At 33.8% G+C, this 24,875-nt stretch overlaps 3 protein-coding genes across 6 annotated transcripts; 1 reads left to right on the top strand and 2 right to left on the bottom strand.

Moving 5' to 3' along the window:
* Window positions 1-1,266: 1,266 nt before the first annotated feature.
* On the bottom strand, window positions 1,267-4,737 carry LOC124425320. Its single transcript, XM_046965522.1, has 2 exons — window positions 2,840-4,737; window positions 1,267-2,602 (listed from the first exon to the last, which is right to left on the bottom strand). Exons 1-2 carry the CDS (start codon window positions 3,427-3,429, stop codon window positions 2,098-2,100), a joined length of 1,095 nt encoding a protein of 364 aa, XP_046821478.1. The 5' UTR covers window positions 3,430-4,737; the 3' UTR covers window positions 1,267-2,097.
* A 218-nt stretch (window positions 4,738-4,955) lies between these two features.
* Window positions 4,956-13,076, top strand: LOC124425325. The gene is made up of 3 exons (XM_046965536.1): window positions 4,956-7,520; window positions 7,613-10,979; window positions 11,412-13,076. The coding sequence occupies exons 1-3, from the start codon at window positions 6,582-6,584 to the stop codon at window positions 12,422-12,424; spliced, it is 5,319 nt and encodes a 1,772-aa protein (XP_046821492.1). The 5' UTR covers window positions 4,956-6,581; the 3' UTR covers window positions 12,425-13,076.
* A 1,702-nt stretch (window positions 13,077-14,778) lies between these two features.
* Window positions 14,779-24,707, bottom strand: LOC124431906 (tyrosine-protein kinase CSK-like). Of its 4 annotated transcripts, none has more exons than XM_046980340.1 (8): window positions 24,523-24,707; window positions 22,486-22,530; window positions 17,465-17,850; window positions 16,508-17,161; window positions 16,213-16,408; window positions 16,036-16,119; window positions 15,832-15,924; window positions 14,779-15,760 (listed from the first exon to the last, which is right to left on the bottom strand). In XM_046980340.1, exons 3-8 carry the CDS (start codon window positions 17,818-17,820, stop codon window positions 15,665-15,667), a joined length of 1,479 nt encoding a protein of 492 aa, XP_046836296.1. In that variant the 5' UTR covers window positions 17,821-17,850; window positions 22,486-22,530; window positions 24,523-24,707; the 3' UTR covers window positions 14,779-15,664. The 4 variants fall into 4 exon arrangements, with proteins under 4 accessions (XP_046836296.1, XP_046836267.1, XP_046836287.1 ...); XM_046980311.1 differs by having other exon boundaries at window positions 16,036-16,122; XM_046980331.1 differs by lacking the exon at window positions 22,486-22,530 and having other exon boundaries at window positions 16,036-16,122.
* Window positions 24,708-24,875: the final 168 nt, after the last annotated feature.

Genomic DNA, 24,875 nt, shown 5'->3' on the forward strand with positions numbered 1-24,875 from the left:
ATATCTATTGTACATACACATCTATGATTTCGTTAAATACGCTAACCTTATAAGAAGTTATCGGAGAGTCAGAAACATACTTTTCTACATTTTTAAAATTTTTCAACATAAATCATAAATTTTCTCCGAACCATCAACGATTTATCATTGTCCAAAAGCGTATTATTAAAACTGTTCACGTATTACTAACCATGCAAAAACGTGGATGTCCTACGTATGTGTATACATAACATATATATATATATATATATATATATATATATATATATATACATATGTATACGCACACAAAACATATACTAACGGCCGCGGTCGCTTGAAAAGTCACGATCGCAAACCGCGAACGTGTGCTTCGCGTTTCAAAGTTCAACGAACGTCAAAGGCATAGATGAGAGTAAACTCACGTAAAACTCTGAGAATTCCGTTCATTTTCATTCTACTCGAAATGTGGATGTTTATGACCACGATTACGTCGACTACATACCTATGTGAGCATGAATTAAATGGATGTCGATCAAGAACAGTTCAATAATATGAAAGATAATCTCGATTATCGAAAATTATCGATCGACAAAAACAAACTTCATTTTGGAAGGATATATTCGATCGATTGAAAATTGAAGAGCGTTTTAATTAAGAAAAAACAAAAAAAGAAAGAAAATAAGTTGTTTGAAACCAACCTCTCTTTTTTTAATCCTCTCCGTCTCTCTCTCTCCCCCTCCCTCCCTTCCTCTCTCTCTCTCTCTCTCTCTCTCTCTCTCTCACATTTTTCAACGGAAATTATCGAAATTAAAAAAGTTCTGAATGGAGTGGTTTTTCTCGCAAAGTGACTGCATTTACAAACCGTACCAAATGTACTCCGATGACAACCAATTCAAAGGATGCTGTGTGCCACCGGGAAAAAATCTTCCTCCGTGCACACCAATCGTAACCGTCGCGACAAAAACGAAATGCGTTGCAGTGCGAATCGTTATTACCCTCTTTCTTTTAATTTTAATAATGGTCATTATCTATCGGATATCAGCACGAAACCTATCACATTTCTCGTTTCAACGAAGGATCCCACGAAATCCACCTTTCAATGATACATTGATTGGTAACTTAAATCAAAGCTCGATTCCAAGCTCGTATCCAATCTCGAAACTTGAACAACCTGACGACGCCGATAAGATACAAGAAACTCACGCTAATCTCGGTAAGCTTTCTTCGAAAAGTTGAGTTCTATTTAATTAATCTCCAAATCTGTTGAGGGGAAAGAAAATTCTTTTTCTTTTTCTCTTTTTTCTTTTATATTTCTTATCCATTTACATATTTCTACAGAGGAAGCTGGAAACGGTGAAGATATGGATCAATAAAGTTTACATAGTTCGTTTTGTGAAATAGTACAAAATAAAAAAAAAAAAGAGAAAAGAAACAAAAAATAAGTAAAAATGTTCTAACGAATATATATATTATTTCTATAAAACTGGTGAGTAATAATTACATTTTAATAAAATCTTAACAAATCGATAAGAGAGGTTTAATATCCGGTTATTTTAACTTTCATTTAGTCTTTCTTCTATCTACACTTTTTTACATTATCTTTGTAAAAATATTGAAAGAGATAGTCGAGTATATTAAGATAACGTACATATACATAGGTGTTACATTACAGTATACAGGTATATACATATATATATGCACGAACGGTAATATCGATACGTTGATATTGGGATTGAAAAATTCTATCTCCGTACGTTCAATACGAGAGCACAGAAAAAGAACGTTTTTTTTCGATGACCTCAAGTTCAAGATTTTTCCTCCTTATTTTTTTTTTCTTTTTTCTTTTTTCTTTACCAAAAACGCTCGTATAAAAAGAAAAAGAAAGTAATATGCATAAGTAAATTACTTATGTAAAATAGTAAATGCAAGTACTGTGCATAGTAAAATGCAAAGCGTTACATTGTACTACATATAAAATTGAAATAAATACATATATCGATATCAATCTGATATATAACGATTATATTATTAATAATTAATCTCTATATATAAAAAAATAATAATAAATATACATATATATATATATATATATACATATATATTTAATTTCTTCTTTCAATCACGTAAAAAATCGCGTAAAGATTGAATAAACTCTATCCATTGTTGAGCTATTTCTTTATTCATGATATCCTTTTGAAGTAATAAAGTAAAATAGTCTAAGGATGTTGATGATAACTGTTCAATCAATCGTTCACACGTTATCGTGGTATATTCACTTCTAACGGCGTCAACATAGACCGTCAATATTTCCTGAAGGAAATGCTGATCTCGAGATGGCGTCGGAATATTCATGATGAAAATGATAACGAGTTCGATAGCAGGCGAGCAATATCTCATTGTTTGCCAGTCGATCATTTTCACATCGATCGGCGTACCGTTCTTCTCGCGTTTGAACAACACCTTCCTCTTGGAAAAATCACCATGACATATGCATGAGATATCATCGACGTTCGTACAAGTTTCACTAACATTCTCTCCGATATTACTATACCATAATTTCTTCATTTCTTTTACCATTAATGAATTTTCCAACGAATTTTCATCGGAATACATTATGGACCTGTAAATAATCGGAAGGTACGTTTATTATTCCTTTTGATAAAAATATTTTAATGATGGAGGAGAGAAGACAAAGAAATAAAATAAAAAAAAAGAAAAGGAAAAGGTCAACGTGAACATCGAAATAAAATATTTTTTTATTAGTTAAATGATAAAAAAAATAGTTTTTTTAGATATATCAAAGAAAGTAATGGCATTAAATGATGAATGAACGATGAACGTGGGTTATGTGACTCACTTTTCAGATACATCGTTCGTAACGACAGTATTCGATAGTTTCATGTAAAATTCTCGATAAAGCTCGAACTTTTCATTTTTCAATCTCAAACCTATCCCGTGAAACCTTCCAAGACTTTTCAAAGATAACTTCAATTCTTCTTCGTTCATCCTTCTATTTTCTTGAATCGTTTCGTATTCATTCGCTGTTAAATCCTCGAGAACGATGACCGGCATTCCGTATCGTCCCATGTCCGAAGCGTAACACTTTGGAAATAGATCTTTGCCATACAAAGAAATCATTTTACTGTAAAACATTTCTTCGTTTTGAAAACGGGCGAATGAGTATTCCGACTGAACGGATAACGGTAATAGTTTCACGATCAAAGGAAAATTCATTGGTTCACCGGAAAATCTTACAATAGCTTTAACACGATACAATTCCCATGGTTTTAACGAATCATCAGTTACGAGTGATTCGACGATGGCCGATTCGAATTCGACAAATTCGCGTGAACCTGATTCACAAAAACATCGATTATGAACCATTTCCGGTAAGAGATCAGTTTTAATAAATTCCATGTTATATTCTTTCAATTCTTCTTTCGCCATCGTAAAATCGTATTTATATCTTTTTAACTGTGAAGATATAATTCGTTCATTCGTACGGTTTTTAAAACTAAGAGACTGAAATAAAATACTTGAAGCAATTAAGGACAGAAACGATAGTGGCAGTGGCAACTGTGGAAGTGATTGCGGCCTCCTTCTCGTTGGAACTCGTTTAAGTTTTCGTACGCTCGTAAATTATACCAACTTTTTCGATGGCGACTCTACTCGACTCGACACACATACATATATACATATACATACACACATGTATATATATATACACAGTTTAAAACGTGCCTTCCGCGAGAATCGAACGTTGATAACGTTTATCTTTCTGGAATATCTGCCGAGTTTAATTTGGACCTACTGACACTCGTTTGTATATACACATGTGTTAACTGCATAAGTGTATATATATATATATATATATATATATATATATATATATATGTATATGTATATGTATATATATACATATAACTTTTTAACTAATGAATTCAAGGAGCAGCAAACAGGATATAAATTGCTCGTCGAACTTGTCCGTCGATACACCTTCTTAAATTTAAAAATCGTGAAATAAATCACTTTAACGAATGAGTTAAAATCTTAACTTTTGATTAACACGTCGCACCTCCATTAGTATATATCTTCAGTGGAATATTATTTTCTTTAATAGGTAGGTATTGAACGACACTCAACGAGATTACGTTTTCCGCTAACTGCTTGAATATTTCTCGATGATTATACCGTCGTTATATTTCGATAATTATTTCAACGGTTAATCTTACGTACGCGATATATCGGACGATCGATTCACTATTATTTTCCAAAGAAATATATAATTTTCTCGATGAATAATTCAGTGGTAATGTTGTAACATTGTAATTATCGTATCTCGATACATCGCATAATCGATCCTAGCAATACGAGTTTGATCGTTGTACAAAATCATTCACACACGTTCTTATTTCATTTTCTTCTTTTTTTTCCTTTTTCTTTTTTGTTTGTTTCTTCTTGTTTTCTTTCTTCTTTAATTTTCTCAGTCGTCAATATTATTTTTCTTGGTCGTTTATATTTTTACGATTATTGTACGTGACTACACCAAATCTTCGACGTAGCGTGATCGCTAAAATTAATAAAATTAGAACAAAGAAACACTGACGTGCGAAAAGAAAAAAAAAGAAAAAGAAAACACAACAAATTTTTATTTCACGAATACAATATCATCATCGCGATATATTTCTATTTTTCTATAGTGGTTGTTATTTCATCGTCAAATATATATTATACGACGAAGTGTAGAACCGAGACTGTGAATATGAACTTCTGTTAGTATGTTTTCCCCTTCTTTTCGTCCAGTTTCGAAATAACAAGCCGTTCGCGTCTCAATGTCGTCACAAACGAGTTTACGGCTCGTCGCTCTCGCCTACGGCCGCGCAGCTATCGGTAGAACGTTTTGCCAGATAACAAATGGCCTCGTATTTCAAGATCGATAGATAAAAGTATAACAAAAAAGAAAACAAAAAAAAGAAAAACTTCCGCGAGTATAGAAAAAAGAAAAAGAAAAAAGTAACAAATACTACAGTTCCTTGACTTTCGATCGAATTTTTAATATATCGATCAAAAATTTGCAAATCGAAATAGGATATTTACATACAGAGATAATTCTTTCATACAAATACGTCCACATCAATTTGATATTAGTTTTTCGAGAAAACATAAAACAAAAAAATTTTTCAATTTAATTTTTATTCGAGCGTTACGATTATTATTAATTTAGTCCCCTTTAGCATGACAGACAGTTTAAAACAAAAAAGAAAATGAATAAAGAACACGTTTTTGTATTTTTGTATTTTTTAAATTAAAAAAAAAGTTTTTTCTTCGAAGTAATATATAAAACATTCGTATTATTTTAGATCATACTTAACATTCTGTTATTTGGAATGTAAAATAATAATTTTCCCCTTGGCTAGACTTTATCGTCAATTTTTTAGGAAAGTGTAAAAATATCGTAAAACTTTATTTTTTACATTTAGGAAAGTGTAATTTTTTTAACCTGACTGGATTTCGAGACTGCCCGTCGGATCCGTAGAATAGCAAGTTACCATCGCGCCATCTGAATACATAGAACACGGGACACAGAACACGGATCACAATCATAAATCAATCAATCAATCAATGTATTTCCAGTTTCATCAATTTCACAGTTGCCCTCTCACTCTATACTTCACGTCGATCGTACATCGTACATAGTATTTGTTACTTCTTTCTTTCTCTCTTCTTCACATTCGTTTAAAGCCTTTTAACTTTTTTTGATAACTTATATTTCTACAAGTTTAGATCACTAAATTTTCATTCGGATCATAAAGAGCAATTGTACAAAATTTTATTTAAATTGCAAATAAATAGTAATAATTTTTGAGAAATTGTGAACACACAGATTAAGACTTTTATATTAATAATAATTCGCAAGAGACTATTAGAATACGGGTGTAAAATTTTTTAAAATCGGCAACCCCAGTTAACAACGAGGTATAAGATCTTGTCTATTTTCAGGGGCAACACAAACGTTCGTAGAATGTATCACTTTTTTGATGTATCAATCAAGCTTTAGGAGATATTTATGTAATACTTAAAAATTAGTTTTATATTGTTAATCATCCGTTACGATCGAGTTGTACTATCAATCGATCTCTATAACTGTCGATACTCGTTAACTTCAGATCCATGATAAAATCACGAACAAAATAATAATAATAATCTATAACAAAATCATGTCTCAAAATTACAAGTAAATTTAATAAATTCATCAGATATGTTTCTATCATTATATATTAAACATTCATGCAATTACAATAAAAAAAGACAAGGATTAATCTATTATCAATTTAATAATTAACATGTTAGACGATAGCAATGCAATGTCGCAAATGAATCCTTGTCAATCAAGAGTACCTTTACAACCTAATCAAAATAATTTTCAAACATATCAGCAAACGAATAATCAACAAAGCACGCAATGCTCCGGCTGCCCTGGGAATTCTCAAGGTAACTCTATCGGGGAATCTTCGTAACTCGTTCGTTCGTTCGTTCGTTCGTTCGTTCGTTCGTTCGATCGATTATTCGAATGGAACTTATTCGCTCCAGGACAATATATGCAGGGTCCGTTCGGTCAATTTTATCAACAAGAAAACTATTCGTCAGCACAATATCCCTGTACAACGCAACTGCCAAATAATACGACTAATTTCTGTCAAGGGATTCCTTGTCAAAATACAATGTCACCTATGCAGACGCAAGCGAATAATTGCGGATCTCTACCACAAAATATAATCGATCAGATTCGTTCATGCATCCCTAACACAGCACCGATCTTTATTATTCCTGGTGGTTGCCAGCAACCGTTGGTAACAACTACTCAACAAGCACCTCCAATTCCTGATATATTAAATCCTTTGACAAGTTCGAATAAACAATCAAATTATATTCCTTCTCCTTTATCACCGATCTATCCACCTTTCTTTTATCCCTATCCAATTCCTTTTCCTTTATTCGATCCGTATGGAACTCGATCTAACGAACAGCAAAAAAATTGTGGTTGTTCTTCGAAAGGCAATGGCGAAATCACAGGACCGAAACAATTTCCTGCATTACCTTATCCCCATAGCTCTTATTACGAGGAAGAACATCGTTGTACTAATACCACAGATGACACGATCTGTTCGAAAAGAAATTGTCCCTCAGCAATCAGTCTTCAAGCTTTGGCATCTCAGTTATTGTCCATACAAGGTATCATTTCTTGCACAGCTACCCGATTACTTCTCAGAAAGATACCAGGATCGAATATAACCACGACGATGGAGGATACCATGGAGAGAGCTCAAAGATCTATCAACGCTCTCAACAAGGATCAATTATTGGGCGAGTCTAGGAACTCTCAGCAAGTGAACGCTCTGATAAATCTTCACATGACCGCAAATCCACCAGCCAACATAATTCCGATCCTAACGTTGGTCCAGCTTAAAGTAAACGTTTTAAAGGCACAGGTGGAAAACCTGATCAATACAAAACTGATGGAAACTCAGGGTTTGGAGGTAAGATACACGATTTTCTATGTAGGAAGATAATAACAATAGTTCGAACAAAATTTCTTTAATAATCGTTACCAAATTGATCGTCGATATAGATAGAAGCAACCGATTCGATAGATCCAACTATTCTTGCTCTGAAGACCGATGCCGAACTCCGTGAATTCCTTGTAATTTTAAAACAAAAGGAATGCGACGAAAGAGTGAACCTGAATTTTGCACCTTATCGTTCTCAGCGGGTCATCGCTGAGAGCAGATTGAGTAACGTTCAGAAAAAGATTCAACAGATCGAAGTTGAATTCGAAAGAAGAAGATGCAACGTTGCACCGTCTATATCGTTGTCTTCTAGAATCGTACGAGAATTTGCCGAAACACCGGGTAATTTTTCGAGCCATTCAGGTTATCCAGATCTTACAATATCGAAAAGAAAGACGATAGAATCACGGGAATCTCCGGATCCTTTCGCGATTACGTTCAAATCTCCAAGAAAACTTCGACTGAAACCACATGTCGGTAGTCCCGAAACAACCTACGATTATTCGAACAAAAAGAAAGACCAGGTGAAAACCACGTGCAATGACAAAGGTTCTCAGATAGAATCAAAAACGAAAGAGAAAAAACGAACTGATCGTACCAACCTTAAAAATTGTAACTGTTACGATGAAAGTTCCTCTGATGAGAGTTCAGAAGAGGATAAAAAAAAAAAACTTCAACTACAAATCGACAAGAGAGGAAATGTGACTGTGACTAGCGAGGCTAAACTAAAGAATGTGTCCTTCATGAAGTTGGCATCAAACGTTTCTCTTCGAACGGTAAAGCCAAGCGACGTTTTCGAAAAGAGAGATCGTAAAGTGAAACCTAGTCGAACCGAGATAGATTCGAATGATATCCGTGAACCGTCCTTGCCTACTGTTCCGAAGGTCGAAGAAATCTCTGAGGTTACAGAAACTGATGAGCCCTCTGTTAGCGCCGATGTCGATCTTGTGCCAGATGTGAAACCGTACGATACGGTTGGTGAAAAGAAAAGGGAAAGTATCGAGAGTGCGGAGTTAACTTTGGACGAATTCAAGGACGATGCCGACAAGGACAAAAAAGAGGAAACGAAAGTTTCTATATCCAATGTTAATATAACCGATGAAGAAAAGATTAAAAAGATCGTTAATTTGTCACATTTTAAAGAATTAACTCCTTCGAATGATAAAGAGGTTCAAATTCCTGAGAGTAAGTTAGATAAGACAAGTGCGAGTATCGAAGAAGGCGTAATAGAAGTTGATAAGATAAAGACCAATGCGTTAACCGAGGAATCGCGAAAGAAAATTTCGACGAACGATTTCGAAGAAAAATTATACACCGTAAAAGAAGAAAAAATCGACGATATCCCAAAATCAAAAACGACAAAAACGGAGAGAATGATGGAAGTTGACAGTCCTAAGAAAACTTTCGTAACCACGACGAGTATAAAAATCGAACCTACGAAGATTGACGAGGAATATATCGATGAACCTACGGCGGGAAATTCGAAAGTCGCCGATGAACTTTCTGTTAAACCAAAGAAAACATTCCTGACGACTTTGAAGATTGGTAATTCGATAAAACCAGAAATTAAAGATGAAACGAAGACAACGATCGAAGTTGAAAGTCCTAAAAAAACATTCATAAGCACGGCAAGTATAAAAATCGAACCTCCAAAGATTGACGAAGAATATATCGATGAATCCATAGCAGGAAATTCGAAAATCTCCGATGAACTTTCTGAAAAACCAAAGAAAACATTTCTGACTACTTTGAAAATCGGTAATTCGATAAAACCCGAAATTAAAGACGAAACGAAGAGAACGATCGAAGTTGAAAGTCCTAAGAAAACGTTCATAAGCACGGCAAGTATAAAAATCGAACCTCCAAAGATTGATGAAGAATATATCGATGAATCTATAGCAGGAAGTTCGAAAATCTCCGAGGAACTTTCTGAAAAACCAAAGAAAACATTTCTGACGACTTTAAAAGTTGGTAATTCGGAAAAACCAGAAATTAAAAACGAAAGGGAGAAGACGATTGAAGTTGGAAAACCTAAGAAAACGTTTATAAGCACGGCAAGTATAAAAATCGAACCTCCAAAGATTGACGAAGAATATATCGATGAACCTATGGCAGAAAGTTCGAAAATCTCCGAGGAACTTTCTGAAAAACCAAAGAAAACATTTCTGACGACTTTGAAAATTGGTAATTCGGTAAAACCAGAAATTAAAAATGAAAAGGAGAAGACGATTGAAGTTGGAAGACCTAAGAAAACGTTCATAAGCACGGCAAGTATAAAAATCGAACCTCCAAAAATTGACGAAGAATATATCGATGAACTTATGGTAGAAAGTTCGAAAATCTCCGATGAACTTTCTGAAAAACCAAAGAAAACATTTCTGACGACTTTGAAAAGTAGTAATTCGGTAAAACCAGAAATTAAAGATGAAACGAAGAGAACGATCGAAGTTGAGAGTCCTAAGAAAACATTCATAAGCACGGCAAGTATAAAAATCGAACCTCCAAAGATTGACGAAGAATATATCGATGAATCTATAGCAGGAAGTTCGAAAATCTCCGATGAACTTTCTGAAAAACCAAAGAAAACATTTCTGACTACTTTGAAAATCGGTAATTCGATAAAACCCGAAATTAAAGACGAAACGAAGAGGACGATCGAAGTTGAAAGTCCTAAGAAAACGTTCATAAGCACGGCAAGTATAAAAATCGAACCTCCAAAGATTGACGAAGAATATATCGATGAATCTATAGCAGGAAGTTCGAAAATCTCCGATGAACTTTCTGAAAAACCAAAGAAAACATTTCTGACTACTTTGAAAATCGGTAATTCGATAAAACCCGAAATTAAAGACGAAAATGAGAAAACGATCGAAAACAGAGATTCTAAAAAAACATTCGTAACAAAGGCATTCATCAAAGTCGAACCAGAGGATTATGAAGAGAAACAATTAAAGACAAAACTATTTAAAATCAATCCAATAGAAATGAGAATAAATCTGAACAATAAAGAAGGTTATGAAAATCATGAAAGGGAAAACGTGAAAGTTCAGTCGGGAAAATCATCTAGCAGTTTATATAAGTCAACTGTGAATTTCGTTTTGAAAGGAACTGATGAAAATGATCTGAAGAAGAGCGTAGGTACGAATACTATCGCGACAATATCGATAGGAAAGAAAGAAGATGAAGTGAAAGAGAAGGAAAAATCGGACGTAGGAACAAACGAAAAGATCGTATCGGTGTTGACGGAGATTAAATACGACGAACCCGAAGCAATCGCCGAGCTATTTCGAAGCGCGTTGACTCGAAATTTTCAGTTGGATAACGATATCGTCGATCGATCCTGCGAATCGAAATACGAAAGCTCGGAAACAGGGAACTGTTATACGATGGCTTTATCGTTCCCAGAAAATCGCTTCCCATGGAGAATCGGTAAGTCCTTGCTAATCTGGTGCAAATAAATCTCAAGATAATTAACGGATTTTCGATGATACTGAACGCGTGGCCGGTTGATAAAAAAAAATGGAAGGAGAGAGAAAGAGAGAGAGAGAGAAAGAGAGAGAGAGAGAGAGAAAATAGAGATTGTATAAAAGGACAAAACGAAAATTGTACGGAGAATTAAATGAATCGAATAGAGGGGTAAATAAAAATTTCGTGAATTCGTTAATTATCCCACGAAGAAAAGTCAATAGGAAGATATATAGCTTTACTATATAGAGAAATTCAATTTATAATTAATTCACTCTGATTAATTCAGCTATAGAAAAAGAGAAAGACAGAGAGAGAGAGAGAGAGAGAGAGAGAGAGAGAGAGAGAGAGAAGAAAGGGAAAGAAATAAATAAAAGAATCAATGTTACTTTACAGATATCAAGAAGCACGAGAACGGTATAAAACATTTGAATAATCAAAGCCGAGATGCTGAAAATACATTTTATCCGGAGGAAACATGGAGCAAACTAAATACATGCAAGTATAATACTGAAACGACAAGATTTCCGTTCGTAAATTTCGATCGTGATACTTCGAATATTACCATCCAAAATAACAAAGGTATATTATCAGAAATAATCTCTTTAATGAGTAATCAGATATCATATTTCGGTAGTGCGATCAATAAAATCCCGTTATTCAGAAATATTCCATTGAGTTTTGATGGATCCGTGCTTGATAAGATTAATTTGACATCGAGTAATTATTATTCGAAGAATAGGTCGAAAGATTTCGAAAAGATTTGGGCCAATCCTTGCAAAGAATATCTTGCAATATTCGAAGACGTAAGGAAGCTCGACGATGATGAAATAGAAAATCTTGATTGTTTTGTAGCGTCCAATTCGAAACGATCGATTAAAAAGTTAGATAAAAAGGTACAACGCGTTATCAGGAATGGCTCGTCACGTATACCAAGGAAAGACGATAACAAAGAGATACGAGATAGGTTGAGATATATGATCATCAAAGACAAGGATAATAAAAAAAGTTATTTGATGCCTGAGGATTCGTTTCGCGGTCACAACTCGCAACCCTATCCAAGACCAAATCTTGCTCGACCGTACAAGATACGAAGAAATTTGCTGATCCGTAGTCGTCTCAAAGACTACAACGCGTTCAAACAAAATCTTCCTCCTTTCACAATCGTAAAACGAACGCACGTTGGAAACCGGAAATCTTTTTGTGATACGACTGAAGAGGAGAAGAGGAGACAAACGTTTTCTCGCGTAAAGAATGTCAAGAAAGACGAAAACTTCTTTTCCTTGCCTTTGATAAAGGAAAAGAATTCGAAAATTAGTTCTACGCTTGAGAAATCGTCCACGTCAAAGGCAATACCCAACGAATCTGACACAAAGACCACGGTAACTTTCTTTTCAAACGATTCCTGAGTGTCCATCGAAAAAAAACGTCACTTTCGAGATTCATGATTATTGAAAGTACTATTTTAAAAATCAACAGAAAAGAAAAAGAAAAAAGAACACCAATAATTTCCAATAAAATTTTATCCTAATTATTTTTAATAAAAAAAAGAGAAAAGGGGAAAGAATATCTCGATGAGACAAGATACATTATAATTTCTTTTTCTTTATTTAATAACTTTTACTATCTCGTCAAATAATTGTTTTACCGCTATAGCCATTTAATTAAGAATTCGAGAAACTTGGCGTAGTTATAGATACTACAACAAAATCCAACAGCCGAATATTCGTATAATAATAGATTTGTTTTTGTATACTATAGCGGGAGGAAAATGAGTGAAAGGAAGGGGGTGATATGAAAAAGTATATATGTATGTATATATCTATGTTGTATGACAACGTATACATACATATAGAATTTTTCAATTGTTCGCACACATACACACGCAACACGCACACGCACACTCGACAAATACTAATTTCAAATTAAACTTTCGGTATGATCGTAGAATCCGCATCGTTTGTTGCATTCAATAAACATCAGAGTATAATTTCACTTTAATACCTATATAGATAGAATATGTGTATGTGTGTTTGTGTGTGTGTTTGTGTGTGTATATACATATATATATATATATATATATATATATATATATATATATATATATATATATATTAAATTTCTTACAGTCTAAAAAATGAATTGGTAATAAAAAAAAATTAACAGATTTGAAACTCACACACTGATCATAAATGAAATTTTAATATCGTGATAGATAAAAATGACATATTGTATAAGTTGAAATCTAAAAATCGATGGTAATCTATTGGAAAAAAAAAAGAAACAAACAAAACAAAATAAAAAAAAAACAAAGATAAAGAAAGAAAAATGAAGAAGTGAACGTCATCATTTTCTTTCGAACACGCACGCTTATTGCATAATAACGAAAGTATATTTAAGCGTTAGCTTTATAAAGTTAAGGACGAAGCATAGATAGGAATGATAATTTCCATATTGATCGTGTCAGAATGCATTATCGTTTAGATAATGTTTCGTTTGGGTAGCGCTTTTATGTGCTAATTGCCTCGACAACTTGTAATTGAAGATAAAAGCTGTATATAGCCGTGTATGTCGAATTATTGCTATGGGTACCAATGATACATTCGTTGCAAGACATTCATACATGCATATGTAAGATGTTTATATGAATGAACGTCTGACACAACAAACGTACGTACTACAATATGAAAGTTACAAACGGATCGTGCGCTTAGCATAAATATATTAGATACTTATACAACTAACGATTAATCTTCATTGCTATTCATTTTGTTTATTCAAAATACGTTTGTCAAAGTCGGAGCTAAGAATTGAAATTTTATTTAAATAATAATAATTCTATACTTTTAAATATGTAATTTTTTACTTTTTTGTTTCTTTTCTTTTCTTTTCTCTCTCTCTCTCTCTCTCTTTCTCTTTTTTTTTTTTTAATACATCAAATCATTCTTTCAAATTAGTCCGCAAAATTGCAACCAGACAGATAGATCTGGAATAAAAAATAAAAAAAAAAATAAAAGAATCTAATAGTAATGAAAAGTCTTGCTTATTCTTCTTGTATATTTCAAGGTACCTACCCATTTTATCGTTAAACGTGAAATTTTACGCGCTAAGAATTTCCAAATATGAATAATTTTGAGATCATTTATCCATGCTAGTCGTTAATCGGAAGAACACATAGATCATTACTCTAAAAGGATAAGATCCGTTGATGCAATACTCACATTGCCCTGTTTCTTTCATTCATCTCCTGAAGATCTTTGTTTTATCTTTTTCAAAGTTTCTTTTTTTCCCATTTTCTGTTTTCTTTTTTTAAATAATTAACGTACGTTGCATTTTTGTATTCATTTGTTTATAGTTATCGGATATATTCCTTTAAAAAAAAAAAAAAAAGAAAAAAAAAAAAAAGAAAAAAAAATTATGGACATTTTTTTCATTAAATATCTCATCCAATATCAACGGTTCTCGAAATATTATTACTTTTTTTATGGACGAATATGTACAAAAATATTTACAGATACATTTACATCACTGACATATATATGTGTGTGTATATATTATATATTTTTTTACAAATACACACACACGCACACATACACACACATACACACACATACACACACATACACACACACACACACACACACACACACACACACACACACACACACACACACATATATATATATATATATATATATATATATATATATATATATATATATATATATATATGAGATGAATATTTCGTGAGCAAACTTAAATATTTATACGTTATAGTCGCAATAATTTAATTAAAAATTAATACTTTCTACGACAAATCTTTGATTAAAAAATCTATGCTGCTAGTGAATACTCGCAATCCTACGATCGCTGAAATAGATCGTTTGAAACTTTAACAACAGGAATTCTTTGTTTTAAACTGTACTACGGGAGTGAAAAAGTGTATGGTTACGTAACTTCATCTCCAAAAGGACAAGTTATACTAACTGATACGTTAGCCAGTATATGAGTTATCTTAAAATCAGTTCACTTCAACGCCAAACTTCATAATACGTCGAATTTACATTTTCTGCAATGGAAAAATCTCTAAAGTATTTCAAAACGGTAACGGCGTCGTATCAGGCGACGTTTCGTTCACACATTTCATCATAACAGACTGTAAAAAGGTACGTCCATTGAGGATCATTAAGTGTGATAGGCAATTATTTCGGATTAAGTATCTTAAAAACCCGACATCGGCTCGAGTCAACACGGATTTCGAGAATGTACAAGTCGAGTTTCTTCATTTAGAATATCAACTTGAACAAAGGCACGACGTAGGTAATGCTTGTGCAAAATATTGTCATATAAAAATTAAAACCTCCCCAATATTCTCGACAACTAAATTAGCAATAAATATAAACGATGACGCAAATAGTATTGCATATAAAATGTACAATAAAAATTGCATTTGTCTTGTTCTTCTTTTCTTTTCTTTTTTCTTTCTTTCTTTTTTTTCCCCTTTTTTTTCATTTCGTCCCTCCTAATCAAAGTTTTTAGAGCCACTATATTTGTCCTTAAAACGAAAAAAAGCATCGTATTTGACAAATCAGTTCTGTTATGTGTTAATTCTACATCGTTTCTAGGTCGACCTAAGATAAGCCTTTTTTTTAATTCACGCCTTTGGTGTACTCTGCTTTTAGTTGACCAAGCGTTACTTTTATATCATGGAACGTAGGTCTCTTCTCTGGTTGAAGATCCCAGGCCTGGAACGCATAAACGTTAGAAGCTTTTAACATCAGATATGAAATTTTACGTGAAAACTTTGTTCATCTACCTGTCTCATAATGTCATATACTTCGGGTGGACATCCATCTGGTGGTTCCATTTTGTAACCTTTTTCCACACATTTGACAACGTCGGCTAAAGGCTAAGAACGAATATATTAATATAAATAATTCAGTTCGCGTACGATATGATAAGAATAAAGGAATAAATATATGTAGATAATAAAAGTCGTTTTTAAATGAAAATTACTTACGATACGTGGATAGGGCACGCGTCCAAAAGAATAGATTTCCCAAAGGAGTATTCCGAAACTCCACATGTCAGATTTGTTAGAAAACTTCTGAAAAACAAATGATGAGATGCATCGTCGTGCAAGGAAACGCTTAAAAGCTTTTTTGTCAGAAGGTAGTGCCGGTCATAATATATTTACGTTCTGCTTTAAAGCCTCTGGGGCGGTCCATTTGATGGGCAACTTTCCACCATCGAGAGAGAAGTTTTCGTCTCGTGCCAACCCAAAGTCCGAAACTTTCGCGGAATTGTCTTCCGCAACAAGAACGTTTCTTGCGGCTAAATCGCGATGGACGACGTGTCTCGACTCCAAGTATGCCATACCGGCACACGTGTCGCTGAAAATAAACCGATCGTTCGTTCAATGACCAACGAGATCTCCTAGGATAAAGGAATATCGTAAAGGTTAAGAACTATAATCTATATAGATTACGTACTAGGCAAAATTGATTTGATCTTTTTTAGAAACGTGTAATCGTCCTCTAGATCTTAAGTAATCCACTAAGGATCCCTTGCTCATATATTCCGTAACCAGGTACATGTGTTGATTATTGAATACAAGACCAAGTAATTTAACGAGATTGTCGTGAATCAACGAGGTCATTAAACTTGCCTCGGCTAGAAACCTTTGCGCCGCTTCGCTATTGTCTTTCAACATTTTCACGGCCACTCTTTCTCCCCTATAAACACCGAGTAAAACGTCACCGAATTCACCTTTACCGATACACTCTCTTAATTCTAACTCGTGAGTCTGAATAACCCAGCCAGCTTCGATGAAGGCTTTGGGATCGACGCAAAAGTCTTGTTTCCCTTGTTTCGGTAAGGATTTCGTCAACTGAGTGCAAAGACCATCAGCGTCTTGCTCATAATGTTCAACTAAGAGCGCTAAATTCTCGAAAAATTCTTCGTCGTCGATGGTCAGCTGATTATTCTTGTATTTCACTCTATAATGTTGCACACGTCCTTGATAACACACGCAGAGAGTATAGTCTCCGGGGAAATTCGTCGACTCTCGAACTAGAAACAGACCATCTTCTCTGGGTCGTAACAACCTTTCTGCAGTTTCCCTAGATATCTTCCCATGGAACCATCTATAACAAGGTTAGATCTTAAAATGAACATTTCTCATTTAACGACGCAAAACAAGGAAGTATCTTTCATTGATGTAAAATGATTCAAAACTTCAAGGATAGATAATACTTGTCAAATTAGTCAAGATATATAATTCAAAATTGAAAACGATTTGATCATCATTTTATTTAATTATCTACATGAGATCGGCCTATCTTTTCAATAAAATTTTTTTTTTTTTTTTTTTTTTTTTTAATTCGATCGAACAAATATATGACCGAAGTTATTCATTGAACAGCTTCTATATACTTGTGCATACGTACGGCATAGCATTCAGTTTGACTTCATGTCTTGGATTGGCCGATAGAGCAGTGGTATTTCCGGGATTCGTGACGTTCGAAGTAAGGAGGACCGGTGAGGATGCCGTGTTCATATGGCTCGTCAGGTTTGGGGATGTTACGCTCGAATGAGTGGTCATCGTCGGTGATACTGGATGGGACGGAATGTTGCTCGCTGACAGATTTGGAGGAGCGTTGTGCGAGGTGGTGTTCTGAATGAGAGGGTGGGTCGTTACGTTTGAAGGGATTGTGTGATGATTTTGATTGCCATCAAGCTTCGCTTGCCGCGCTGGCGCTGACACATTCGGGTATCCACCACCCGCATTGTGATAAGTTGGCATCGCAACTGCCACACAGTGAGCTTTATCAATCTGAAAAGAAGAAAACAAAAAGAAAAGAAAAAAGAACGAAAATTACGACTTCGTCGTTACCGTATATACTCTAAAAAAAACTTGTATTATCGATGTCATCATTTTCATCCTTCCTCTAACAACGGCGATGTCATTGTCCTTTGTACAATTTCTGTTGTATCTAAATTTATTTGGACATCAATGAGAAAGAGAGGAAGTGTGTGTGTGTGTGAGAGAGAGAGAGAGAAAGAGAACGAAATCGTGACACGAAGTGGACATCCTCGTGCTAATTTCGGGACATCGCTCGAACGCGTAGGAGTTTATGAGGCTCGTTTCGCAAATTAACTTATCCGAAGCGTCGGACATCGAGCTAGCAATTACTAACTGACCATGGACTGCGAGGTGACTCTTTTAAACGCTGCATTTAGTTTTAAGTGACCATTGTCTCTAAGCCATACACGAGCCATTACTGTTACTGCTGTTACTACCGCCCTTGCACCGTCCATCCGCGCACGTTAGAAACACGTTGGACGCTGATACGTGAATATATGCATTCGGCCGAGCTCGATGATTCATTCCGAAGATATATATTTTCATAATGATTATGAAATCAATAAGGCATTACTAATATATAAACACAAGTTGTATTTAATGGAACGACTTGAAGACTTCCTTTGACTCCTTAATTAGTTTTCGTCTGGTACTCCTTTTAAATATGATTTTATCTTATGACGAGATAAACATATTTGGATATCTATCAAGATAGAGTAGAAATTCTCTCTCTCTCTCTCTCTCTCTCTCTCTCTCTCTCTCTCTCTCTCTCTCTCTCATTATTTTTTGCTTAGATTTAGATTTAGAATGTATAAATCAACTAAATCAGTGAGCCATTACGTATGAAAGAAGGAACTATCATAGACGTCGAGTGCCAACTAAAAAAGTGAAAGTCACGATGAAACTCAAAAGTCAAGCATTGTGGAAGACTGAACGAGATGTCATTGAACCAAGCCACATCATACGCTGCTTTTACCACGGCATACAACTCGATTTTCTTTCCTTTTGTAACGTCCCTTCTCTGGACTTGATAAAAAGAAAAAAAGAGTAAAAAAAAAGAAAAAAAAAAGAAAGGGAAAAGAAAAGAAAGAGAAAAAAGAAGAAGAAGAAGAAGAAGAAAAAGAAACTTCATGATGGGAAAAAGTGAAAAAGAAATAGATTTCAATAGTTGGTAAACTGATGCGGCACGAAAGGCAACACGATAATTTCTCGCTCATTTTCTATGTAAACTATACGAGGAGAAATTCCACCACCGAGGGAGATACAAATCCGCGAAGCGCAAGCAAATATTGAATAATTCAAGTTGGGTTTATCCTTGGTTAGCGTCTGTAACGAGCACAAGCGTTATGTCACGCGAAAATGTATAGTTTCCCCTTACCCCCCACCCCTACCTCCGTCAGCAGTTGGACTCGTCTACTAATATACGATTTGTAGTTATGTAAATCTTACAAATATTCCCGTGCCTTGTCATTCTTTAATGTCGAATATTCGAAAGAAAATGAACGAATAATCTGTTTCACTGACGAACTAAAGGACTGATATTTATCATCTTTTGCGATAAGAATCTATAATAATTTCTTTCATGATGATTTCCCTGATAAAGTCATAAGTAATAAAGGCACTTATGATCTTTAAAATAACCTACCTGATAAATCCTATGAAATGCATTTTATCTTGTATAAGAAAACAAAAAAAAAACAATTGAATTTGTAAACTATTTTAAATATATTCTTAATATATATATATATATATATATATATATATATATATATATATATATATTTCTACGATGATGAGTCATATAATCAAATAACATAATTCCTACGATTAGAACATTCAACTACGAGGAATATATAGTTCTCTTAAATGGCAAACTTTTCTGTGCACGATATCAGCGAAATCCGGATGAAGACACGAGTTAATCATATTATGCTCATCTAAGTGCGTATCCGTGTGTGGTTTAAAAAAGTGCCGCAAGAGATGAATAAAGACTTGATATATATATATATATATATATATATATACACACACATTATATGTGTGTGTGTATATATATATACATAAGTTTTTTCTCTCGGATATTGCGCGTCGTTTTGCGAGTGCATGTCATAGGAATGATGTCACTCAAGGTTAGCCATACTGTCAAAACGTAGAATGAGCTGTCTCGAATCACAGCTGATTGTGAGAGGTCCACGTGCATTAGTGACAGAAGCGAAATGAGGACCGTGGGACGAGAGGAAAGTTTTATGATAGATGGAGAGATCTTCTCGAGAACGTAGATCGTAGGAAGTGAGACAGAGTAGTCGTGTTTCCAGTGAAAATTTTATACACAGTAACACGAAAATATCTGATCGCGATTTTTTACTCCTCTTTTTCTTCTTTTTTTAAATTTTTCCAAATAAATAAAATTGTTTCGAAACTCGTTGATAAATCATTAATTTATTACTTTTATTATTAACGATAATTTCATAATATTTAATAATATTTAAAAATAATATTTAAAAATAGATAAATTAAAAAATAAAAATCATAAATTTTTAAATTATTTAAAAATATTTAATTAGAACGATCTAATATGAACGACGTTTAAATTAATTAAAAATTGTTCATAATCAGAAATTCTTTTGCTATATTTTAAAAATAATTTGAAAAATGATCAATCACGTTATTTCGATTCGTCTAGCCTCATCTTTTCTCTTTTTTTTCACAAGCATCTGCCCTCCCGTTCAGTCTTTCATTCGTTACACGTTGAAAAGTCTCACGAAAGAAATTAATGAATTTGATTACTGTATCGAATCGTTTGTACGCCGCATAAAGCTATCAAATGGAATTATCGATTCGTTACGAAGAATCATTGATTTGTTACTCCAGCAATAATCGTCGTGATTTTAAATCGATTGATTTGAATAGTTGATCAATCGACTTCTTTATTCGCGTTATGATTCAAAATGCTTCCATTTGAATTTTTAACATCATTCATTAATAATAAATCCTTTTTAATCGGTCAAATTTGCTCTCTCTCTCTCTCAGATTATTGACACTGAATTTTTCGATTTTGATTAATAATATAAAATAAAACTCCTCGTTTTTTTTTTTGTCATTTTTTTTTCCTTTTACTATTTAAAGAACAAAAAGCATGTAGACGTGACTAGAATTTCTTTTCCATTAATTCTTCGTTCGTTTCAAATAGGCAATTAATCTTTCTAATAATAATACGACAGATCTAAAAATAGATTTAAGTATAAATAGAAAGGAATAAAGAGAAAAAGAGAGATAGAAGTCAATGAAAAAGTGATTTTGGCAGGTGTAAAACGAGTTGACTGTCGATAGATTTATGCGAATGATGCCTTGTCATGGTAGATATATGTATTTCTTCTCTCACTCTCTCTCTCTCCCTCTCCCTCTCCTTCTCTCTCTCTCTCTCTCTCTCTCTCTCTCTCTCTCTCTCTCTCTCTCTCTCTCTCTCTCTCTCTCTTTGTTTCTTTCTTTCTTTCACAAGTGTATTTTGGCACACCAGGTAGAGATTACGATGGAAATAAACGGCAAAATTCTCTTTGGCGATTTCGCCGGTAATTTATGCAAAGCTCATTCGAGACGGTGTCCTGTACGCACGTACCGTACTATTAATATCACCGTGTGGATCGTACGAGGTCCGAGGTATCTTGGTTAGTATGAAAGAGGAAGAGAGAGAAAACAAAAGAGAAAGAGCAAAAAAAAAGAGAGAGAAAGAGAAAGAGAGACAGAGAGAGAAAAAGAGAAAAAAAAAGAAAAAAAGAGAGAGAGATAAAAAAAGAGAAAAAAGAGAAAAATAGAAAGAGAGAGAGAGAGGAAAAGGAAAGACGGTGAGAGATCGGAATAGGGAAAGGGAAAACGACGGGAGGGCTGAGAACGTGCAACAGATTCGCTCGGTTTGCACGTTGCTCTTTAACAGTACACGTTACTGTACCATGACCCATCATTTACCCATCTGGCCCATCAAAATGACAATGTGATTGTTCGCCAATTTTACGGGAATATTTTTTTGTGTCTCAATCTTTTTTCTTTTTGTTTTCTTTCCTTTTCTGTCTTTTTTCTTATATATATATATTCTTACACACACACACACACACACACTTTTTTATCTTCTATATATATTCTTTTATCTTATACATATATATATATATATTTTTTTTTTCTTTTATATATATATATATATATATTTTTTTTTTATATACTTTTATATATTTTAATATAATATTATATATTTTATTATAAAAAGAAATATATATACATACATTAACCACATTTAAAAGCGCACTTGGGACACTCAAAGGAGGATGAACGCATTCCAAAAACTCAGAAATAGAAACGGCTGAATACTCTCTCCGGAATACCTTCCTGCCCCCGACCCACGTCACGAAACTTTTTTATTCGACTTTATGCGTACTTGATAATTTCGAAAGAAACATTCTTTTCTTTTTTTATTTATCTATTTTTTGGGGGGGGCTGGGGAGGGGCGGTTTTTTTTTTTTTTTTTTTTTTTTTTTCCACCTATACGTTACAAAGAGGATCGTAAATCGAACGGAAAAACGTTATACATTATTTTGTTGAATCGTAAAATATTACCTAGGCTGCAGATTGACTGTCCATCGTCCAAAGAATATCGTCCCACTGAAACAACACGACATATGTAAATCTGTTTTGATCGCAAAGCCACTTTACGGTGCGTGAGTTAAATTCAAATTATATACGGATCAAGAAAACGTTCTGCAAAGAATTCTTTTTAGGTAGAAACTCGAAGGTCCGTAGTTGACAGCGTCAGCGTCGTCAGCTTCGTCATTGTCGTTCTCGTTGTCGTTATTACAATAGCCGTTTTGAAACGATCGAAATAAGACGCGAATCCGATATCACGCGATGCAAGCATTTTAATGAGAGCCCACATGCTAGTAAGCCCGTATAATGTAATCAACGCTCGGTTACCAATTAAAATACAGAGGATCGAATGAATTGCTTGGAAACTTTTTTGTATAATAATTTACTTTTGGGGAATGTTTCTTAATACATATATATATATATATATATATATATATATATATATATATATATATATATATATATATATATATACGTAATGTTTTAAATAAAAATTGTATTGCGGAAGCACACATATACGTGTGTGTGTGCGCGTATATATATATATATATATATATATATATATATATATAAATAATAATAATAATAATTTATACATAAAGTATATCCATATCGCAAAACAAAGCGAAAGTTTGATCTTTGATCGAGAGCTGGATCGTCGATATTTCGATACCGCTATCGTATCAACAACGGGCACAAGGTTACAATCTCTACCTCTCACCCTGCTAGCCTTACGGCCGTAATTCAAATTAATTAGGTAAGAAGTGCGTGAGAGAGCCTTAACTACCGAGGAAAGTCACTCGCGAACTCCTTAGAAAGCGCGCCACGATTGTAAATAATCCAACGTGGTTAACCTTCGTATAAAATGAGCGGCAGTGCGAACCGAAGAAAAAAAAAGTTGAAGAAAAGAAAAGAAATATATATATATATATATATAATCTGAGAGGAAGAACGCTCCATTTACAGTGTACAATAACGCATTGTGACTAAATTATTCCCCGTGTATGGCGTGCGTAGACCGTTAACCGTATAATTAGCCAATAGCTAATTGCTAGAACTCGCATGATTCTGTATACTAACATTGACTACTTTGCTATCTTCCAAATGCATTAATTACTTGATTCACACTATTCTTCATACGTTAACAGGATGAGAATACTGATCAAAAAATTCTGTCTTGATAGATTTATACTATGGGATATCTTGTGTTTCATTTGTTTCTCATCTTGATATATTCTAATGGAAAATATTTTAAGAGACTAATTTTAAAGTATACTCGGTCTTTAAAATAAGAAATGTTCATAGCCCTCTGATTAGATATCTTACAATGAACAATATATTATTCATTGATATTTAATTTCTTCTAGATACGAACTTTTAATACATATACATAAGCATTTAGTACAATCTTTGTATAAAAACACTGTAAATAATATCTGTGTATCAATACACTATCAAGTACATTAAAATTAGATTCTTATACGTCTCATACAAAAATCATGATAAACGTAATCATAGACATATACTCCGTACGACTGAAAAGAAATATTAGAAACTAAGAGAAGACGTTAAGGAAATAATTTTTAATAGCACCTTTAAGATCATTGTAGATTATTCGCATGAGCTACTTTCAAGCATACTTTAAATAGTGTCATTTGACATACATACAATTCTTTAAGCCCAAATTATATGAATACAAAATAGAAACTATTTACATAAACTTCTTAACAGACGTAGTTTGCATGCAATAGTCTGTGCCATTTAAATAACGCCCACTTATATTCCGAAAAAAATAATACACCCGGTATAATTCAACGATCGAACGTGGGCCGAAGAGCACGCAACGATATTATCTATAGATCGTAACGCGATGAACGATTGTGTTTGTGCATGCTCCTTTTGAAATATGCCGAACGTACGTGTCAAAGAAATTTTGAATTTACTTGATGGTATCGTAATATACAAATTTTATCATCTGCGCGCGTATTTAACCAAAAATATCGGACTTACCTATGCTCTCAGCCAGCTTATTTCCACGAAGATGCAAACAAACATAGATAAAACACTGGCACTGTCTCACATAAAACGAATTTTTATAAAAACTACACGAAAAAATGTCATAAACACCTTACGAAACGTCAGACTCACTTCGGGCGGGCGGCCATTTTGCTCCACACGAATCGAATGAAGAGTATCTTTTCCTCCACAGAAAAAATGAAGCTGGAGTTGACTTCAGGGCAATACAAGTTGATTCTCAGGTGTGGCAACTTCTTTAACTAAATTACGATTAATTCGTTTCTATGCCCAAAGAGTGCGCTAATCTCATCCAATCATAATTCTTTTTTAACTCTACTTTCTAGTTT

Source organism: Vespa crabro, chromosome 1 (genome assembly GCF_910589235.1).
Source record: "Vespa crabro chromosome 1, iyVesCrab1.2, whole genome shotgun sequence".
NCBI lineage: Eukaryota > Metazoa > Arthropoda > Insecta > Hymenoptera > Vespidae > Vespa > Vespa crabro.